The sequence below is a fragment of the Ursus maritimus genome, unplaced genomic scaffold, assembly GCF_017311325.1.
Source record: "Ursus maritimus isolate PB19 unplaced genomic scaffold, ASM1731132v1 scaffold_16, whole genome shotgun sequence".
NCBI lineage: Eukaryota > Metazoa > Chordata > Mammalia > Carnivora > Ursidae > Ursus > Ursus maritimus.
This window is the reverse complement of record NW_024424008.1, coordinates 58,708,903-58,731,888: the sequence shown is the minus strand read 5'-3', so window position 1 is coordinate 58,731,888 and position 22,986 is coordinate 58,708,903. Positions and strand designations below refer to the sequence as shown.

General features: G+C 35.3%; 1 protein-coding gene across 3 annotated transcripts in view; it reads right to left on the bottom strand.

Annotated features, from left to right (window-relative positions):
- Window positions 1-22,986, bottom strand: part of CWF19L2 (CWF19 like cell cycle control factor 2) — a 125,101-nt gene that overhangs the window by 67,490 nt on the left and 34,625 nt on the right. For all 3 annotated transcript variants that reach the window (XM_040631267.1, XM_008690125.2, XM_040631266.1), the window contains exon 8: window positions 13,172-13,830. In XM_040631267.1, coding sequence (XP_040487201.1) covers window positions 13,172-13,830 — 659 coding nt within the window. The remainder of the gene's footprint in view (window positions 1-13,171; window positions 13,831-22,986) is intronic.

Genomic DNA, 22,986 nt, shown 5'->3' with positions numbered 1-22,986 from the left:
AGAGAATTGCAGAAAAGTGTGGAGAGTTCCCCTTGAGTATTCAGCGAGAAACTACCCATAGTCAGGGAAAGCACCATCGCAAAGATTAGAGCAACAGTATTCGGCATNCCTAGGAACAGTGCCTGGTCCAACTAGCCAGTATAGCAAAACTCTTAATTCAGAAAGCACTGGGTAGAGTATTAAGGGTCTTGCTTCATTACTGGGAAATAATAAACTCTAGACTAAATGTTGATCTAAGCCCACTGAACCAATGTTAAAAGCAAGAGTCTAAAGGAGCAAACAGTTTCCAACTAACTTAACCATGTCACCCCAGGACAAAGCTCAAGAATATTTACAAGAATGAAAAAATACTCAGCACTCAACAAGGTAAAATTCATGATACCTATTATCCAATCAAAGATTACCACATATGCAAAGACATGGAAAAATAAGACCCACAATTAGAAGAAAAAACTATCAATCAAAATCAACCCAGCACTGACTCAGATGTAAGAAATTGTAGACAAGAATAGCAAAAGTTATTATTGTAACTATATTCCATATGTTTGAAAAGTTACAAACAACTAAGATATAAAATAGATCAGAACTGAACTTCTACAGTTGAAAACTACAATGTCTGAGATTAAAAATACACTAGATAGGGGCGCCTGGGTGGCACAGCGGTTAATCGTCTGCCTTCGACTCAGGGCGTGATCCCGGCGTTACGGGATCGAGTCCCACATCAGGCTCTTCCGCTATGAGCCTGCTTCTTCCTCTCCCACTCCCCCTGCTTGTGTTCCCTCTCTCGCTGGCTGTCTCTCTCTGTCGAATAAATAAATAAAATCTTTAAAAAAAAAAAAATACACTAGATAGGGTTCATGGAAGATTAAACTGCAAAGAAAAAATTTGTGAACCTGAAACCTTAGAAATCATGCAAAATGAAACAAAAGGGAGAAAAAGAATTTTAAAAAAATAAAAAGAGCTTCAGAGCAATGAGACAACCTTAAATACCTTTCTGTTCATGTCTCTGGAGACCCTGCAAGAAAGAAATGGGAGACAGAAGACACAAAAGCCAAATATTACTAATTTACTAAAAACTAAAAAACTTAGAGAACCAAAAATCTCAGGAAATCCCAAACACACACAAAAAACCTACATTTAAAAAAAAAAAACCCACCTACATCAGGCACATCATAATCAAATTGCTCAAAACTAGTGATAAAGAGACACTTTTAAAGCAGTCATAGTGGGGAGAAAAAGAGAGACACACTTAGGCATACAGAAACAAAGGTAAGTATGACAGCAGATTTCTCATCAGAAACAATCCAAGCAAGAAGAGAGCAGCAACACCTCTAAGGTACTTTAAATCGTCAATGAGAATTCTATATCAAGTGAAGGTATCTTTCAAAAACAAAGTGAAATGAAGACTCTTTCACAAGAGTCTGAAAGAATGTTAAAGAAAAGCTTTCAGGCAGAAGAAAAATTATACCAGACTGAAATATGGATCAACCCAAAGGAAGGAAGAGCAACAGAAATGAGGACTACAAGGGTAAATATATAACATTTTCTTACTACATAAATCTCTTTAAAATAACTATTTAAATAAAAACAATAACAATATATGAGAGGTTCATAACAAGGATAAGTGAAATATATGACAATGCTAACAGAAAGGACAGGAGGGGATAAATGTATATAAACTACTGTAAAGTTCTTATACTATACAGCAGTGGCATAATACCACCTGAAGTTGGATAAGTTAAAGATGTATACTATCGAATCTAAAGAAACCACTAAAATAACACCAAAAAAATTATAACAAAAGAAATGAAATAGAATCATAAAAATACACACTCTAAAGTAAGTCAGATAAAGAGGAAAAAGAGGACAAAGAACAGATAGGACAAGTAGAAAACAAATATCAAAATTACAGATTTAAACCTTATTATCCCACATTATATATAAATAATCTAACCATTTGAATTAAAAGGTAAAACTGTCAGATAAAAGAGCAAACCTGAACCATAAGAAACATACCACAAAGACATAAATATGTTAAACATAAAAGGGTGGAAAAAGATGTATTATTTTAACATTAGTCAAAAGAAAGGTGAAGTGGCTTCTTTAAAATCAAACAAATTATATTACAGAGCAATAAATATTACCAGGGACAAAGAAAGCTTTTTTTCATTTCAGATGAAAAAGAGGTCAATCCATCAAGAGTACAGAAGCATCCTTAAATGGTTATGCACCTAATAAGAGAGCTTCAAAATACATAAAGCAAAAACTGATAAAATTGCAAACAGAAACAGACTAATTTACAACTATAGTTACAGATTTCAAGACCCTACTCTCAATACTTGATGGAATAAATATATTCTTCAATGATATGGAAGACCTGAGTAACACTAACAACTAATATGACCTAACGAACAATCAGAGAATGCTCTACCCAACAACAGAATACATATCCTTTCCAAGTACATAGCAACATTTACCAAGATAGACCATAATCTCAGCCATACAACAAGTGTCAATAAACTTAAAGGGATTTAAGTCACACAAGCTATGTTCTCTAACCCAACGATATCATTAAAAAAGATCTCTGGAAAATCCTCAACTCTTTGGAAACTAAATCGCGTATCTGTAAATAACCCACAGTCAAGAACAAAATCAAAGAGAAATTAAAAAGTATTTCAAACTGAAAAAAAATAAACATAATATCAGAATTTATAGGATGCTACTAAAGTATTACTTAGGGAGAAATGTATAACTCTAAATGTTTGTATTAGAAAAGGAAAAAAAAATCTCAAAACCATGATCTCAGCTTACAACTTAAGTAGAAAAAGAAGAGCAAATTAAACCCAAGTAAGCAGAATATAAGAAATAATAAAAATCAGAGTGGAAATAAGTAAAAAAACAAACAAACAAACAAAAACCAAACAAAACAGAAAAATAAAGAAATTCAATGAAACCAAAGCTGGTTAGAACAATGAGGGGCGCCTGGGTGGCACAGTCGTTAAGCGTCTGCCTTCGGCTCAGGGCGTGATCCTGGCATTATGGGATCGAGGCCCACATCAGGCTCCTCCGCTGGGAGCCTGCTTCTTCCTCTCCAACTCCCCCTGCTTGTGCTCCCTCTCTTGCTGGCTGTCTCTATCTCTGTCAAACAAATAAAATAAAATCTTAAAAAAAAAAAAACAGACAATAAAATTGGTAAACCTCTAGCTGACAAATTAGGGAGAAAAAAGATACAAATTATCAATAAAGAAATGATAGAAGCAAAATCACTACACATTCTAAACACTTTATAAAAAGATATTTGGATGGCAAATAAGCACATGAAGCGATGCTCATCACTCGTCATTAGGGAAATACAAATTACAACCATGAGATACTGCTACATATTCACTGGAATAGCGAAAATTTAAAAGACTGACCATTCCAAGTTCTTTCAAGGACGTAGAAGAACTGTAAGTCTCATACACTGTTAAGGGGGGTGTAAAATGATACAACTCAGTAAAACCATTTCAGTTTTTTAAAATTTTAAAGTTATAATTACAATATGATCTAGCCATTCCTCTCCTAGGTATTCACCCAAGAGAAAAGGAAGCATACGTCCATACAAAGATTTGTACATGAATGTTCAAAGAAGCTTTATGTATGATAGCTAAAAACTGGAAACATTCTAAATGTCCACCAAGAGGTGAATGGAAAAATTGTGTTGTATCAAAAAAGAATAAATTATTGTGATATGCAACAACATGGATGAAGCTCAAATAATTATGCAGAGTGAAAGCCAGACCAAAAAAGAGTGCATAACATATGATCCCACTTACATAAAACTCTAGAAAATGCAAACTAGTCTATAATTAAAGAAAGCAGATGAGTGGAAGTCTAGGGGGTTTGTAAGGGTGTGGGGAGAGGTGGGAGAGAAGAATTATAAAAGGGTACAAGGAAACCCTGGGGGGTGATGGTTTCATAAGAATATATGTACTTCAAAACTTACCAATTATACATTTTTTATATATGCAGTTTAATTACATGTCATTATACCTCAATAGTTGTTTTTCAAAAGCCTCTAAGAGGAGTGATAAAAAAAATTTTTAAGCTAAAAACCCTGCCATAATCTCACATAAAAAGGATGTAGCTATGATATGCCTAATTTTCCTGAATTGCTAGATACCATCATACACTACTGAAATTAACTTGAGCTTTCAATATACATTCTGAGCAAGTAATAGCAAAATATATAAACAGACCTTCAAATCAAAACTTTACCTAATGACCAATTATTTTGAAGCAGCAAATTCCTTTGGGGCAAAAAAATATAAATCTTTCAGCAGATAGCTTTTGAGTTTTTTAAAAAATAAATAAAAATTTAAAAGATTCATTTTTTTTTTGAAGATTTTATTTATTTATTCGACAGAGATAGAGACAGCCAGCGAGAGAGGGAACACAAGCAGGGGGAGTGGGAGAGGAAGAAGCAGGCTCAGAGCGGAGGAGCCTGATATGGGGCTCAATCCCATAACGCCGGGATCATGCCCCGAGCCGAAGGCAGACGCTCAACCGCTGTGCCACCCAGGCGCCCCAAAAAAGATTTAGTTTTTAAAAAGACTAATATTTGCAGAAATTCTGTAAGAACCATTTCTTCTCATATCAGGGAAAGAAAAAACAACACCCTGGTGCTCAGACTAAGAAACCTAAAATATTGCAGGTGAAGCACCATCAGAAAGGAAAATGTTTTTGCTCCCCTAAAGTTCTTTCAGTCTTTTTATTTCGTTTTAATTTTTTTGATACACTGATGTTTACTGAGCACTTCCCCATGCCAGACACTGTGATGTAACTTTATTCCCTTACTTTTTTTTTTTGAGATGTTATAGATTTTTTTCTTCCAAATTTTTATTTAAATTCTAGTTAGTTAACATATAGTGTAATATTGGTTTCAGTAGAATTCGGTGATTCATCACTACATATAACACCCAGTGCTCATCATAATAAGGGCCCACCTTCATGCCCATCACCCCTCTAGCCCATCCCCCCACCCACCTACCTCGGTCACACCCTCAGTTTGTTCTCTATCCTCAAGAGTCTCCTTATGGTTTGCCTCTCTCTCTCTCTTTTTTTTCCCCCTTCCCACACATTCATCTGTTTTGTTTCCTAAATTCCACATATGAGTGAAATCATATGGTATTTGTCTTTCTGTGACTCAGTCTACATTCTAAAAACCAATTCAGAAGAACATTAGGGACACTGCATTCATGAAGCAGGAAACTATCAGTACCTTTATATGCTTCTATATGTTGAGGTATTGCTTGTATTGTTAGGTGTACTTTTTTGTATGGAAAATATTTTTCAGTAACTGTTTCCAAATTAAATTCTGAGGTACACATCATTTTTATTGTACTGTAAACATAATTTTTTAAAATTTTGGGCAACCCAATCATATTTCAATAAAAAGCTTGACTTCCTTTTCTCAACTTGTATTCTTTTTCATTCAATTAATTACCCAAAATTCTGTTCTGAAAACTTACTATTCCTGTCTTTTATGTAGGAATTATAAATATTAAATTTTTATATGTATGTATAACACATAACAAATTTAAATAACCACACTTCCTGCCCTTTCTAAAAAGTTATCAGTACAATTATTTCCCCCCCTGAAGTCGGCCTGTCCCAGGGTCTACCTCTTAGACTTCCTGGCTTCCTAAGTGTAAAACTTCCTGGCTACTATTCCTTCCACTTTTTCCGCCTTTCCTCGCTGCCAAGTGTTTAAGTACTTGACCACATTTTTCTTTCCAACAAACCTATTTCTAGTTCATCCATTTTTCTTCTCAACTCCAGCCAACTGAGAAAATGAAGAACATAGGAAAGGTAAAATGGATAAGGAGTTGGTTTCCTCAATATTTCTCCAAAGCTTTCTTTGTTAATCCAATAGATGTTTCCTATAATCCAGACACATGACTTCTCACTGAGTTCAAACATTCAGAAAATAAGCTATCTTGCAAGCAAGCTCAGATTTACAGAATTAGAAAAATAAAGGCCAGGAATGCCTGGGTGGCACAGTCAGGTAAACATCGACTCTTGGTTTTGGCTCAGGTTGTGATCTCAGGGTCATGAGATGGAGCCCCACGTCGGGCTCCACACTCAGCTTGGAGTCTACTTGAGATTCTCTCTCCCTCCCTCTCTCCCACTCATTATCTCTCACTCTCTCAAATAAATGGCAGAAGAGGGGGGATGGGGAGGGGGAGGGGGGAAGAGGACAGGAGGGGGAAGGGGAGGGGGAGGGGGCAGAGGAGGAGGGGGAGGAGAAGAAGAAAAGAAAAAGAAGAAAGCCAAAAACCATCTATCAATCCATTTCCTTATGAGGAGAAAGATTTTAGGGATGTTAATAAACTACTATATCATGTGTCAATACGTCAATAGATACATGCCTACTAATACACAGGGATAAAAATAAAAGTATAAATACCTAAAAACAGACTACTAATAAAATTCTAAGAGTTCCTAATGCAAGCTTTTCATACGGCACTAGAAGCTGTTTCTTTAAAATGCCAATCATAGCCTTGCAAGAAATGAGAAATCCCTCTTAGTATTATGAGAAAAGGAGTTCTGGAGTTAGACTGACATGAGTTTAAATGTAGACTCTCATTTACTAGCTTTATGAGATTGGGCAAGTACCTTAACCTTTCTGAGGCTATAAAACCAAAAAACTGATTAATACCTTCCCTTACAACTCTTAATTATAGGAAAGAAACAAGGTTGCTGGAGGGAAGGTGGGTGGGGGGAATGGGGTAATTGGGTGATGGGCATTAAGGAGGGCACATGATGGGATCATAACACTGGGTGTTATACGCAACTGATAAATTATTGAACTCTACATCTGAAACTAAGTCCGTAATATACGTTGGCTAACTGAACTTAAAAAATACCTACCCTCACATTATTAGGATCAAATGTGATAATGTATAGAATTATAGTAACTGCAGTAATAAAACAAAATTCCAAACATAATACATAACCTGGTGCTCAATTATGTTGAGTTCCTTTTGCCTCTAAGAGCCAGTTGCTAAGTCAAAGAAGAATCCTCCAACCAGTCCTCTGTTCACTATGCTCAAAATCCAAATATGAAATCTTTTCAAGAAAAGAAAGAGGGGTGCTCGGCTGGCTCAGCTAGAGAAGTATGCAACTCTTGATCTCAGGGTCATAAGTTCGAGCCCCACAATGGGAGTAAAGATTACTTACATAAATAAATTTTAAAAAATGTCTAGGGATGGTGCACAGATAAGTAACCAAATCCTTTCAAAAGGCCACAGAATTAAAAGTTTCATCGCTGAGCCACGAAGGCCAACTCAAGCTCCTCCTCTCTTCTACATTCATTCACTCCTTTGGTTCATGACTTCTCGTCTCTCAACTATAGCCTCCTAACCAGTATTTCAGCCTCAACTCTGGTCCAGTTCCCAAACTAACCTACACAATACCTTGGTATCTTTCTAAAATATAAATCTGATCTATTTCCAATCCTGAACATACTTCTTTCCTATCACTAAAGAATACTGTCCAACTCATAAGCATGACTTCGGGAGCCATTTACAGGGCAGACGAGGCACATTTGCAACACCTGCCCACCCATCTTCCTCCCACTCAACTACATTCCATAAACTGTTGAGAAGCTAATGTATGCTATGTACTCTATCAGGATTCAGAGATGCAAAGACTAGAAAGACATATATCCTCTCCTCAGGGAACTACTGCTTCTAATATTCCTAAATACTATTCACAAATGCTCAACTAGACCACACTGTCTTCCATCTCCTAGTTATCTCCATGTTGATAACCTCTTCCCACTTACACCTAATGAGTTCATCCTTTGAGACCCCCAACTTTCCCTGCACGACTTTCCCAGATTCTATTCCCGCTAGTCATATCTCAGAAGAGTTAATCATCCTTTCTTATATAAGGATCTATACCTATACCTGTAATTTTAAAAGTACCATGCTGTTTATGCACCTGTATTTGTTCACACACCTGTACAGAAATGACTCTTTGCTACTATGAGCTCCCTGAAGGCAGATACTACGTCATACCTGTTTTTATACCACTAGACCTAGGAAATAGCTGCATTCAGTAAACATAACCTAAACAGCAGAAAAATTTTATCAGAGCCATCTAATTTAAGTTCCAAGGGACATGTCTGGTACAAAAATAACTTCCCCTTGTCACTGTAGTCCTTGTCACACCAGAACAGATACTTTTTTTCAAATCTGAGTAAAAGAAAGTTTATTTCTCAAACTTTCAGTTTCCAAGGATTACTTAAAGAAAATATGATATGCACATGGGCCAAAAATTCATCAATATTTTTTGGTAAAAATAAAATAAGCTAATAGCAATAAGTCATAAAAATGACAGGACATTTCAATTTTATGAGCTGTGTATGAATTAAATTGTTCATCACTTTTTTTCCTCCTGAAGCTACTAAAATCACCGGGGTTCATATCCAGACTAAAAAGAACACCAATATTATGGGGATGATATGTTAAAAAATACTGACCTAAGCTGTCAGGAATTTCTGTAATCTTCTCCTGTCACTCACAATCTACAGCCACACCTTCCTCTTCTTTAACACTTCCCCCCCAGGCTAATCCTTCTGCTTGCAGGAAGACACTGGATCCCACATTCATCCACAGTAACCTTGGGATCTTGCTCAATTATGCCATCTATCATCTCTCTTCTAAAAGCAATACTCTTTTCCATTAATATATACATGTATTCAAGTGTCTGCACCTTAAAAGAAAAAAAAGGTGAGAGAAATGAGGTCCTTCACTTAACCCACGTCTCCCACGTCCACTTTCCATCTCTACCATCTCATGACCCACAATCATAACTTAGTCTATGAAATCTGGCTAATAAATCCTCTTTTCCAATGATAATATTCTATATTAAATTGCCAAAGACCTCTATTATTTCTATAGAAAGGCATATCTTTGTCATTTTGACTCTTCCCTTTTTTTGAGAACTTTCCTCTTCCCGTCACTCTCAGTAGGCAAGGTTAAGGTTCACTCAAGAGGACAACGAAGGTATGCTGAACTCCAACCAAAGCTCACAAGTTTCAAAAAGATAACTGGAATCCCAAGAGACCTTTGAAAGCAGCAACTTTCATTGTCATGAAATTTGTACTCCATCTTTGGGGGGGGAGCATTTTCTAACAGGAATTAAATTATTTATTAGTAGATAAGGATAAATTAGATGATACGAAAGAATTCCCAAAATCTCTGATACTAGTGTCTTCGACACACTTCGTAGAACAGTAATAGGTATCAAATAAAGACATTAAAATGAGTCACTGGGCACCCAAAGAATGAAGAACACATTATTTCATCTTGTTAATACCATAGCAAAACACTGCCTAGCAGCAAACAGCAGGTAACAGACTCCTTACTTTCACTAAGCATTTACGATGATGAGCAAATACTCAGAAAGGAACATTGCCATGGCATCTGCAATTATCCTACAAAAAGAAAAAAGTACAAGTATTTCTCATTTTCCAGGATTACTGGTAAATTTCAGAAGTCCTCTTCATAATTAATTTCTAAAAAGCAAATTCTATTTTCCCATTAAAATACACTCTTTACAGCATACACCCAACCCCGGCTGAAAACTTTCAAGGAAGAAGTAATTAAAAAAGCTGCACCCCAATGACATTTCCAGAAACCCTGAGTATACTGTAATTATTCTTTGCCTACTGGCAGTGTTCACATATCTCCTCCCTTTAATTATTGGTTTCTTACCACTTGTTCTCAAATTTTCTCCCTGTCCAAGGATCTCATATGCCTTACATTCAAAACCTTCAGAACCTGCCATCCTTCTCCTGTCCTTCCGGGCCACCACAGCAAACTCTACCAAGAATGATATTCAAAGGCTAAAACAGTATATAAAACAGGTTAGTTCCTGATATCAACTTCATAAAATCTAAATTAAGAACATCACACTAGTTTTTGTTCACATTGCAAACTATTCTACGTTTCAAAATCCTGAAAATACACAGCTGATATATTTTCCAACAAAATAAAATTATACACAAACACATATTATTTCTAAGAATAATAAGCTTAAAGATCTTGAACACATGGACCACGTCTAGAGGATGTTTTCTGCCTACTTAAGATAACTGCAGGGCATAAAGAGGAAAAGGAAAAGAATGAGAAAACTGATCATAGTAAGAATGAAGGAAAAGAAGGTTGAAAAAGAAAAGTAAAACAAGAAGAAAACGCAACTCTAACAGTGATGAAAACACTATATATTACATGAAAACTATAAAGAGTTCTCATGGAGAACTCAACAAGTAACTATAAGATATGACTAGTTAGCAAAAATAGAAATAAACAAATATTTATAAAATATGCCAAACTTCACCCATACTTAAATTCAAATCAAGAACAACTCCATTTCTGAAGTATGTATACAACAAAGATTAGAAAGGTCAATAATACTGTTGGCAAGGAAAAGAAAAGTCTTTCTAGTATTTGACTGGTAAGAGTAAACTGGTTAATATAACAAAATATAAAAATAAAATTCCACTGCTTGGAATTTATTTTACAGCTATATTTAATCAGTGTGCAAAGATACACATTACAAAACTATTTACTGCAGCATTATTGTAAGCATGAAAAACTAGAAACAACCTAAAGTCTATCAACAGGAGACCGAGGAGAAATACTAGCTTCTATCTATGTTTTAACAGAATATTAAAAAGCCTGTAAAAAGTACATACATAGCGCTGATGTGAAAAGATCTTTAGGATATAATGATTGGGGGGGGGAACAAGGTTCAGAATAATATATACACTGTGAAGCTATGTAACTTAAATATATAATTAAGTTTTTTATATATAATCATATACATTATCTCTTGTAAAAACATCACAAACCCAGAAACTGGCTAAGTGTTACATAGAATTGCCAGATACAAAACATGACACCCAGTCGAATTTGAATGTCAGGTAAATAAAAAAAATTTTTAGTGTAAGTCTGTGCAAATACTGCAAGGGACATACTTTTCTTTATTTGCTAAATCTGGTAACCCTAAGTAACATAAACAAGTTACAACCTTGGGTGCTTCAGCTCCCCCAATCTGGAAAACGCAGGAGTCACACCACTTTCTTCTAGTTCTAAAATCAGTTCTATGATTTTTTTCCCCTACTTCTAAAATTCAGTAGTTCTAAAGCTCCCCAGAATTCTAGCATTTTATAAAGAATTCAGCATATACCTAGGATAATGTTTATACAAACTAACAACCCTCACAGTCCTTCACTGACTCTTTTCAGTCCCTGAAAAGAGGCATTCTTCAACATCTTCCTTGGTCTGTTAATTCACAACACTCACACAGGACCAGGAATTTTTCTGTCTTTCACGTGTATGTAGACAATTTCTAGACTGTTCTTTCCTTCTCCAGTCAATCACCAAATTCATGGAAAGCTTCAAACCATCTGTAACATCAAAATAATACAGCTAACAAAAATACTGCCTTCAGGGGCGTCTCTGGGTGTCTCAGCCGGTTAAGCATCCGACTCTTGATTTCGGCTCAGGCCATTATTTCAGGGTCCTCAGAGGAGCCCTGCAACAGGCTCTGCACTCAGCGGGGAGTCTACTTGGGATTCTCTCTCTCCCTCTGTCCCTCTCCCCACTTGAGCTCTATCTCTAAAAATAAATAAATAAGTCTAAAAAAAATTACACACACACACACACACACACACACACACACACGGCTTCTAGTGAGTGCCTATATTACAGCAGCTCTACAGAAACTTACAACTTAAATAAAACTACAAATACAGAACCAGATGAAATAGAGTGTAAGACTGTTTCACATACAGCTGCAGTCACAGAAGTCAAGACCTGCAGATTGCCTGAATGCTGGGGCAACCCTGATGATAAAAGAAAGTAAGAGTCTCATCCTACCAGCAAGTGGGGACGAGAAACAGTCTACCTTCGAGAGTACGGGGAGTAAAGCCTAGACAATTACATATGTATACAGCCTTAGACATTCTCTAATCCCTGTCATGTTTATCCAGTCAATACAACTAGATCTCTCCTTTGGTTTCCTGAGAACAAAGCCATGACTTGAACCAGAGCCCATTTGAGTGGAGCTCCCACCACTCGGTCCAGGTTTTGCCAGCTTCCTCCCAGTGAAAACTATACACGGTGCTTTATAATCCACGCCTTCAGATGGAATTATTAACAAAAACAATTTACCAAACTCATGACCCCAAACCACAAGCTGATACCTCCTACTGCCCCTGAATTCTATTATTTCCTAAAACCTCTTCCTTCAGTGTCCCATTCATTTGGTGGTATTTTTAAACATATTTTGATGATCATTCTGGTATAAGCTAATCATTATCCTTTGGACACTTATTTTCCATTTATGGCTATCTCCAATAAGACCAGCTCTATAGCTAAATCAATTTTTCCGAGGTTTGATCCCACTCAACCTGGGTTTCCTGTTGTACTGACCCAGCCCTGTATATAATGACAACAGGTTCAAGATGACACCAGTCAATACTACCTATTTTCGTAATTATTATAGGTACAACCACTACCCTATCCATGTTTTCCTTTTAAAATGCTAACATCTTTAAAACCCATCAACTGTCAAAAGTGGATAATTTCTTTCTCTGAAATTGAGTCACCGTAATTCACGCCTCCCTCTGCAGGATGTTTCATATGTCGTTTTCACTTCACATACAGGCTATGGCAGCATGCTTTCCTTCAATCTCCCAGACCTCCACTCAGCATGCAGTATTTACAATTATGATTACACTTAACAATGGAGTGATTTCCTTTGAAAGCAACACGGCAGCAGTAACACGGTCTACCAAAATACCTCCCTTAGCATATCCATTTAAAGGGATTATGAGCTCATTCCGTTTTTTAGATTGCAAAAAAGCAACAAACTTTGAGATAATATAGCTACTGAATTCTTCCATTTGTTAAATAAAACTGTGAAATGCAATGCAACCCATAAAACAAAGCTACTGATTTGTTAAATGTGCATATCTCTTCCAAAAAACTTAGGAAACAGAAGAGTATAACGCATATCCACTTAATAACTGATACTCTGCAAATACAGCTAACTTCTTTGAATCCTCTGCAATTTAATATTCATTCATCAGTTTAAAAAACAAATGACAAAATACCCGGCAAATGGAGACTTTGTGTCCTGCAGATGCTCCTTCTTCAGAGACTCATCTCTCAGGCTTTCATCCCATGATTTTTCTCTCTTGTCTCCTGAAATGTGCCCACAGTCCACACTGCCCCTGGTTTCTAATGATCTTCGATATGAACACTTCCTGTCTCCCGCTCTTCCGTCAGATTGGCTCCATGATGAACTTTCTTCACTGTTCTCCGTGGGTTTTTGAAAACCACAACGCAGAGAATCCTGAGCAACCAGTGCTGAAGATGAACTAGAAGGTTCAAAATTTCTGCCCTTGCTATGAAATGACAGTTCTTCATCATCAGAGGGTCTTAAAAATCTAGGTTTCAAATTTCCAAGAGAAGAAAACTCTTGATTTTGCCTTGGATTGGATTGTCTGCTACAGGTTTCTAAAGACCCAAAGTTTTTATCTTTTACATCACCACCAGACTTATCTTTATTGGTATTGTTTGTATTATCTGTTGAACTATATCTATCTCTTAAATTTTTATTATATTTTACCAAGTCTGATTTTCTACTTTCTTGACTACTTTGTGCTTTGTCTGAATATGTTGGTTTCCTCCACCGTTCTCGTTTACAATCTTCTTTTGTGGATGCAGTTTTTTCAGCTTCTTCTAATTTCGACCGAAATATTTCCATTGACTACAAAGGAGAGAAATTAAACAATATCTAAAATTAAAAAAGGCTCGATGACTTATACCCCATATGCCACTGTGCCATGATATATTGTCATATGGCACAGTGAAGACAAACCCAACAAAGGAGAGAAGAAAAGACCCATATGATCATCCTAACTATAAGGGCTTAAATGTGCCCCCTCCCAGTTCCGATGTTGAAGCCTTAACCCCTAGTACTCAACATGACAGCATTTGGAGACAGGCACTTGAAAGATATGATTAAGCTAAAAGTTCAGTTGGGCCCTAATTCAATCTGATGGATATCTTTAAAAGAAGAAGAAATTTGGAAACACAAAGGCATAGAATGGATGAGCACACAAAGAGAAAATACCATGTGAGGGACACAGCAAGAAGGGAGCCATTTACAAGCCATGAAGAGATGCCCCAGAAGAAACCAAACATTGTAATGCCTTCACCATGGACTTCAATTCTCCTCACCATGGACTTCAATTCTCCTGAACTGTGAGAAAATAGATTTCTGTTGTTTAAGCCCACCAAGCCTATGGAACTTTGTTATGGCAGTCCTAGCAAACTAATATACTACCCTAAAACAAATGCTTAAAAAAATTATGATTAATCAACAAAAATTACCAAATAATGAAAAATATCTGGGAACTCAAAAGAAGATCCACTAGACCAAATGCCCAGCACTAAAACAAAATATAATACAGAAAATAGTGAAGACATCATTTCTAAAAAATTAATTCCTACTGCCAGTCAGATTTCAAGAGGCTGCCACATTACTAAAACATAACAGACTCATGAAAAACAAGAGTTCAAGAACAAGAAAGCTTGTAAATGAAAACTATGTGTCCAAAAACATGCAGCTATAGTGAACAGAAGGACAGAAAGTATTACAACCAATATTAGTTAATTCAACACTAGCCTGGGGATTCTCTCTACTTAGGAAAAAATGGTAAGTAGATGTAAGTTATAAGGAAAAAAGACACAAGAACAATCAATTCTAGAGAATCTAATATGCATATATGAACACTACCAGAAGGAAAGAGCAAAGACAGAAATAATAATCATCATATAAGAAAATTTCCCCAGCTCGGTACATTTTCCAGGTATGAAGGGCTTATCTGGTAGCCTTAGGAGAGGGGAGAAAATGAAGCATATAAAGACTCATACATAAAAAATACCAATTCCTGGGGTGCCTGGGTGGCTCAATCGGTTAAGTGTCTGACTCTTGATTTCAGCTCAGGTCATGATATTGTGGGTCGTGACACTGAGCCCCACGCTCCGAGCTTACAGTAGAATCTGCCTGAAGATTCTCTCCCTCTGTCCCTCTACCTACTCATGCACATGCTCACTCCCTAAAATACATAAATAAATCTGTACCAAAAAAAAAAAGCCCTAATTTTTGAGTCTCAAAATTCATACACACACACACACACACACACACTCTTCACAAATATTAGATGAGAGAAAGAAGGAGTAAGCATGAAATGTAAACAGATGGGAGTAGGCAAATAACACATTACCTACAAACTAAAGAAGGTAAAACTGTTGAGACCCCTGGGTGGCTCAGTCGGTTGAGCATCCAACTCTTGATTTCGGCTCAGGTCATGATCTCAAGGTCCTGAGATCAAGCAGACCCCACACTCAGTGGACAGTCTGCCTACAATTCTCTCTCTCCCTCTCCCTCTGCACCTCCCCTCCACTTCTCCCTCTCTTCAAAAAAAAAAAAAAGAAAGTAAAACTGTTATCAACTCTTCATCTGTAATACTAAACACTACAAGCTACAAGATAACAGAATAAAGACCAAATTATGAAAGAAAAAGACAAGGCAATAATTCTACACAGAATTCAATTCACACAAACTATACTTACCTGGCAAGGACAAAAGAAAGTCATTTTCAAATATACAAGGAATCAGAAAGCAAAATTTACTAATTAGGTGCAGGGGAAATCACTCGGGATCATTAAGGCAAACTACAAGGGAATTAGGGCAAAGATGGCTGAAAAAAGAAGAAGGAACACTAAAAACCAAATGGTAAACGTAATAGTTAAGTCTAAATAATTGTTCTTGTAGCTGTGAAGTTTAACACAATTGTCAAGAATAAGATGCATATTTTTAAAACTTATAATAAACTGGAATTAAAATTTCAAATTATTTAATAAAAAAAATACAAGGAAACAAATGAAAATGTAAACACAGTGGTCCAAAACCTTTGGGATACAGCAAAAGCAGTCCTAAGAGAGAAGTATACAGCAATACAGGCCTACCTCAAAAAGCAAGAAAAATCTCAAATAAACAACCTAAAGGAGCTAGAAAAAAATACAACAACCAAAACCCAAACCCAGCAAAAGGAAGGAAAAAATAAAGATTAGAGCAGAAATAAATGATGTGGAAACTAAAAAAACAAAAACAAAAAAACAGGTCGATGAAACAAGGAGCTGGTTCTTTGAAAAAATTAATAAAATTAATAAATCTCTAGCCAGACTTATCAAAAAGAAACGAGAAAGGGTGCAAATAAATAAAATCACAAATGAGATAGTAGAAATAACAACTAACATCACAGAAATACAAACAATCATAAAAGAATATTATGAAAAACTGTGTGCCAACAAACTGGACAACCTGGAAGAAATGGATAAATTCCTAGAAACATATAAACTACCAAAACTGAAATAGGAAGAAATAGAAAACTTGAACAGATCAATAACCAGCAAATAAATTGAATCAGTAATCAAAAAGATGGCTTCACAAACAAATTCTACCAAATATTTAAGGAAGACTTAATACCTGTTCTTAAACTCTTCCAAAAAAACAGAAAAGGAAGGAAAGCTTCCAAATTCATTCTATGAGGCCATCATTTCCAATACCCAAACCAGATAAAGACACAACTAAAAGAGAACTACAGGCCAATATCCCTGATGAACACAGAGGCAAAAATTCTCAAAAAAATACTAACAAACCGAATTGAACAATACGTTAAAAAAAAATCAATTCCCCACAATCAAGTGGGATTTATTCCTGGCTTGCAAGGGTGGTTCAATATTCACAAATCAATCAGGATACATCATATTAATAAAAGAAAGGATAAGAGGCAGAAAAAGTATTTATTTTATTTTTTTTAAAGATTTTTATTTATTTACTTGACAGACACAGACAGCCAGCGAGAGAGAGAAAACAAGCAGGTGGGCTCCTAGTGGAGGAGCCTGATGTGGGGCTCAATCCAAGAACGCTGGGATCACGCCCTGAGCCGAAGGCAGATGCTTAATGACTGCGCCACCCAGGCGCCCCAGAAAAAGCATTTAACAAAGTACAACAGCCGTTCATAAGAAAAACCCTCAACAGAGTAGGATTAGAAGGCACATACCTCAACATAATAAAGGCTACATATGAAAACGCACCGCAAAAAAAATTTACCATCCTCAGTGGGGAAAACCTGAGAGCTTTTCCTCCATGGTCAGGAGTAAGACAGGGATGTTCACTCTCACCACTGTTATTCAACATAATACTGGAAGCCCGAGCCACAGCAATCAGACAACAAAAATAAATAAAAGGTATCCAAATCAGCAAGGAAGGAGTAAAACTTTCCCTATTTGCAGAGGGCATGATACTATATATAGAAAAACAGAAAGACCCCACCAAAAAACAAGTCTGGTAAAGTTGCAGGATACAAAATCAATGTACAGAAATCTGTTGCATTTCTATACAATAATAAAGCAGCTGAAAGAGAAATTAAGGAATCAATCCTTTTCACAATTGCACCAAAAACAATAAGACACCTAAGAATAAACCTAACCAAAGAGGTAAAAAGACCTGTACTATATAAACTATAAAACACTAATAAAAGAAATTGAAGCAGATACAAAGAAATGGAAAAACATTCCATGCTCATGGATTCGAAGAACAAACACCGTTAAAATGTCTATACCACCCAAAGCAATCTACACATTCAATGCAGTTCCTATCAATATACCAACAGCATTTTTCACAGAGCTAAAACAAACATCCTACAATTTGAATGGAACCACAAAATATCCAAATAGCCACAGCAAACCAGAGGCATCACAATTTTGGACTTCAAATTGTATTACAAAGCTGCAGTCATCAAGACAGTAAGGATACTGGCACAAAAACAGACACACTGATCAATGAAACAACAGAATACCCAGAAATGAACCCACAATTATATGGTCAATTAATCTTCAACAACACAGGAAAGAATATCCAATGGGAAAAGAATTCTCTTCAACAAATGGTGTTGGGAAAACTGGACACCCACATGCAGAAGAATGAAACTGGACCATCTTCCTATGCCATACACAAAAATAAATTCAAAATGGATTAAAGACCTAAATGTGAGTCCTGACACCATAAAAATCCTAGAAGAGAACACAGGCAGTAACTTTTTGGACATCGGCTGTAGTAACTTCTTTCTGGGTATGTCTCCTGAGGTAAGGGAAAGAAAAGCGAAAACAAATTATTGGGACTACACCAAAATAAAAAGCTTCTGCACAGAGAAGGAAACATTCAACAAAACTAAAAGGCAACCTTGGAATGGGAGAAGATATTTGAAAATGACGTATCTGATAAAGGGTTAGTATCTAAAATATATAAAGAACTTATAAAACTCAACACCCAAAAAATGAATAGTCCCATTGAAAAATAGGCAGAAGACATGAATAGACATTTTTCCAAAGAAGACACACAGACAGCCAACAGGCACATGAAAAGATGCTCAACACCACTCATCTCCAGGGAAATACAAATCAAAACTACAATGAGGTTATCACCTTACACCTGTCAGAATGGCTAAAATTAACAACACAAGAAACAACAGGTGTTGGCGAGGATGTGGAGAAAAGGGAATCCTCTTGCACTGTTGGTAGGAATGAAAATTGGTGTAGCCACTCTGGAGAACAGTATGGAGTTTCCTCAAAAAGTTAAAAATAGAGCTACCCTATGATTCTGCAATCACATTAGTAGGTATTTACCCAAAGGATACAAAAATGCTAATTCAAAGGGATACACGCACCCTGATGTTTATAGCAGCATTATTTACAATAGCCAAATTATGGAAGCAGCCCAAGTATCCATCGACTGATGAATGGATAAAAAACAGGTAGTGTATATATACAATGGAATATTACTCAACCATCAAAAAGAATGAAATCCTGCCATTTGCAATGACATGCATGGAACTAGAGAGTATTATGAAGAAAAGTCAGTCAGAGAAAGACAAATACCACATGATTTCACTCATATGTGGAATTTAAGAAACAAGACAAATGAGCAAAGGAAGGGAAAAAAGAGGCAAAACAAGAAACAGACTCTTAATTACAGCAAACACACTGATGGTGACCAGAGGGGAGGTGGGCAGGGGGATGGGTGAAATAGGTGATGGGGATGAAGAGGGCACCTGTCATGATGAGCACCAGGTGTTGTATGGAAGTGAATCACTATATTGTAACCTGAAACTAATATTACACTGTATGTTAACTGGAAAGTAAATAAAAACTTAAATTTTTTTTCAAATTATTTCAACAAAATCTGAGAAGTGAGATGAGGGGTCAAAACATGCTCAACTTATTATCTTAGCCTAGGCAGAAATAACCCATAACATTTCTTTTTTTTTTTAATTATTTAAAAATACAGATTTAACATGTTTCTTAAATTGAATAACATGAACAGAACAGAAATAATGGTGGGGGGGTATTTTCATAACAAAAGCATTGCCTCAAAGGCAACTTTTTCCTCCTTATTTAGACATGAAATGATGGTATGTCTACACTTAGTGGCTTCTTAGATTCAATAAAATATGGTAATGATACAGACAACAAAAACAGCAATGACCACAATTTATCCAATGCTCATTGTATTACCTACTTTACATCATTTAAACGGTCCTAGGAGACTACACCTAGGTTTGAATCTACTGACTGACGATCTAATCATGGTGAAGGTAGTCAACCCGTGTGCCTCAGTTTCCACATTTACAAAATAAGAATAATTTGGTACTGCTGTGGTAATAAAAGAATTAACTATACATGAATCCCTTCAACAGTGTCTGGCACATGAAAAGCACCCAAATTTTTATTAATGTTCACAACAATTCTATGAGGTTGATACAAATAGTCATGTTTTCTTAATGGGGAAAAAAACATCACTGCAAAACATCACAACTAGTCATGTTTTCTTAATGGGGAAAAAAATCACTGCAAAACATCAGGAACAAAACTGATACTGAAATTCAGGACTATTGGACTACAAAGCCAATGTTTGTAACAACTATCTCAAAATGCCTCATTCTGTGATTCCTAACTATTCTAAAACATTAAGAAATATCAAATTTCACAATTCAAATAATCAGCTTATAATAATAACCCCTACTATCAAAATTAGTAAAAATAACATAAAAGGAAAACTAAAAGCCATATGCATACAGAAATGAAGATATAAATTCAAAATAAAATATTAACAAATTTGGTAGTATATTAAAGGAAATACTATGATCAATAGGAGTCATTCAAAGAATCAAGAATGGTCCAACACTAAGAAATGAATTAAGACAATTCATGTCATTAACAAGTAAAAGAAAAAAATCTTATCACCTCAAAGGATGTTGAAAGTTATTACATTTCTAATTTAAAAATAAAAGCAAACATACAAGACAGAACCTCTGACTAAACTCTGAATGGAAGGATACTTGTTAAAGATGATACTCTCATCTGAAATGCAGGAAGTCAGGATTTTAAATGGAAAAACAAGAAAACTAGCTTCCAGTGCTTTTATCAAAGTTCTGAAATTCTATTTCAAGAGGACAAATAAGATCTAATATAATACTGAGGAGAAAAAGCAAAAGTAATCATCATTTGCATATAACTATCTTTCCAGATGACCCAATTTAAAAAATTAGATTTAATGACAGGAGTTTAGAAAATTGGCATTCTAGCACCAACAGAAAGCCTGAAAACATAAAGAAAAAAGATTCAATACACAACTGGAAGAAAAATTTTTTAGACCTTAAGGACCCATGCATAACAACTGCACAGAGGAATTTACTGAAGAGCTAAATGAAACTTGAATAGAGAAATATCCAATATTTTAGGACGAGATGACTCAAGATTATAAAGATATTAATCATACCTGATTTACCAATACATTTAGTTAAATTTATATCAAAATTCCAAAAAAGATATGTAAGTTTATGATGAATTTTGGGAAAATGTTTGTTTCTCTTAAGCTTTAAACCTGACACAATGATTCTAAATTTAACAACAACAAAGAAATGTTAAGAATGAAGAGCTAACTTTTTAATGACTAATAAAAAAAAAGACCTACTCTGTCACATACTAGGTATTCACTACTTATCTGCTATCTGCACGAGTTACTGAAAACTATAATTCTAAGAGTATGATACTAATTCCAGGAAATAACAGAAAAATCAATAGAACAGATTTGAGAGTAAAAAACAGACTTATTTTATAAGAGAGAAGTTAATATATAATAAATGTATCATTTCAAATTAGTGGGAAAAGATTAATTTATTCAATATATTATAAACAACTATCTGAAGACCTAAGGAAAGTTAGAAGTCTATTTACAACCATACGCAAAAATAAATTCCAGAAAGATTAAAGACATGCATAAAAAATAAAACTGAGCAAGTACTCACAGTAAATACAGACATACATTGTTATGATTTTGGGGTGAAGAAGGATTTTCAATGAATTACGGCATGAATATTAAGTTACGAGAGAAAAACCTGATGGACTTTGTTAGATAACAATACTCAAAACTTACCCATAGCAAATATAAACAAAGGAAAAAGCAAATATGAAACTAAGAGAAAAACATGAACAGACTTATTAAAAGATCTTAAAGAAATCAATATGCCAAAAGAAAAATGGGAAATGATGCCAACAATCAATTCACTTAAAAATACAAATGGCCAAAAATATATGAAAAAATATACCAATTCACTAGAAAACAAATGTATAAAAATAAAAGCAATGAAAAAAATCTGTTTATCAAACACAGTGTCAGACTATAAAGAATGAGAATCGTACTGTTGAAAACCAGGTGACAGACGAGTCATTGCAACGAAAATGTAATTTGTTAATCTTTCTACAGAGAAATTCAGCAATATATATCTCACTTCAAGCATCTATATCCTTTAAAGTAACAATTTTGTTTACAGTAATTCATCTTTTTTTTTTTTTTAAGATTTTATTTATTTATTCGACAGAGATAGAGACAGCCAGCGAGAGAGGGAACACAAGCAGGAGGAGTGGGAGAGGAAGAAGCAGGCTCATAGTGGAGGAGCCTGATGTGGGGCTCGATCCCATAACGCCTGGATCACGCCCTGAGCCGAAGGCAGACGCTTAACCGCTGTGCCACCCAGGCGCCCCTACAGCAATTCATCTTAAGAAAAATTCTGGTAAGTATGCAATACGCTTTGAACAAAGATTACCGGTACGGCACTATTCAACAGGGGAAAAAAAGACATAAATGTCCCTCTACTGACAAATAAATAAATACACATTAAATCCATACAAATATATATTAAAATTAAGAGACCATTAAAATGTATATATTTACTGACATCCAACTATACCTATATTAGTAAATGAAAAAAGCAGAATGTATTCTATGAGCCTACTTTAATAAAACTATTTCTTTTAAAAGTATGTAACAAAAATCTGGGAAACTATATACAACAAAATATAACACAGAGTCTCTTTTAAAAAAAAGGATGATTTTTCTCTCACTTTTTTTTGCTTGCCCATATTCTTGAAATCTTATTTTCTAAACCTGCTTTTTTTTCTAGAACTTAAAAAAAAAAAAAAAAAGACATTACTAACTACTGAAATACAAAGATTATCCACACATGGTAAATGGGGGAGCTGGTTCTAAAATATCATGTAAAATATTATGGTTCCATTCTTTTAAGAGTGTGTGCATATATATATATATTTTTTTTTTTACATATATATTTATTTAAAAATATATTTTTTAAAAACCTGTTATATTGCAAAACTCTAGAGTATAACAAAATCTCTGGAATAAACACAAACTCCAAAATACATCAAAATTTCAACAGTGTTTAATCTCAAGAGGTGTGCCATGGAGGATTTCCTGCATTTTTAAATTTTCTCACAA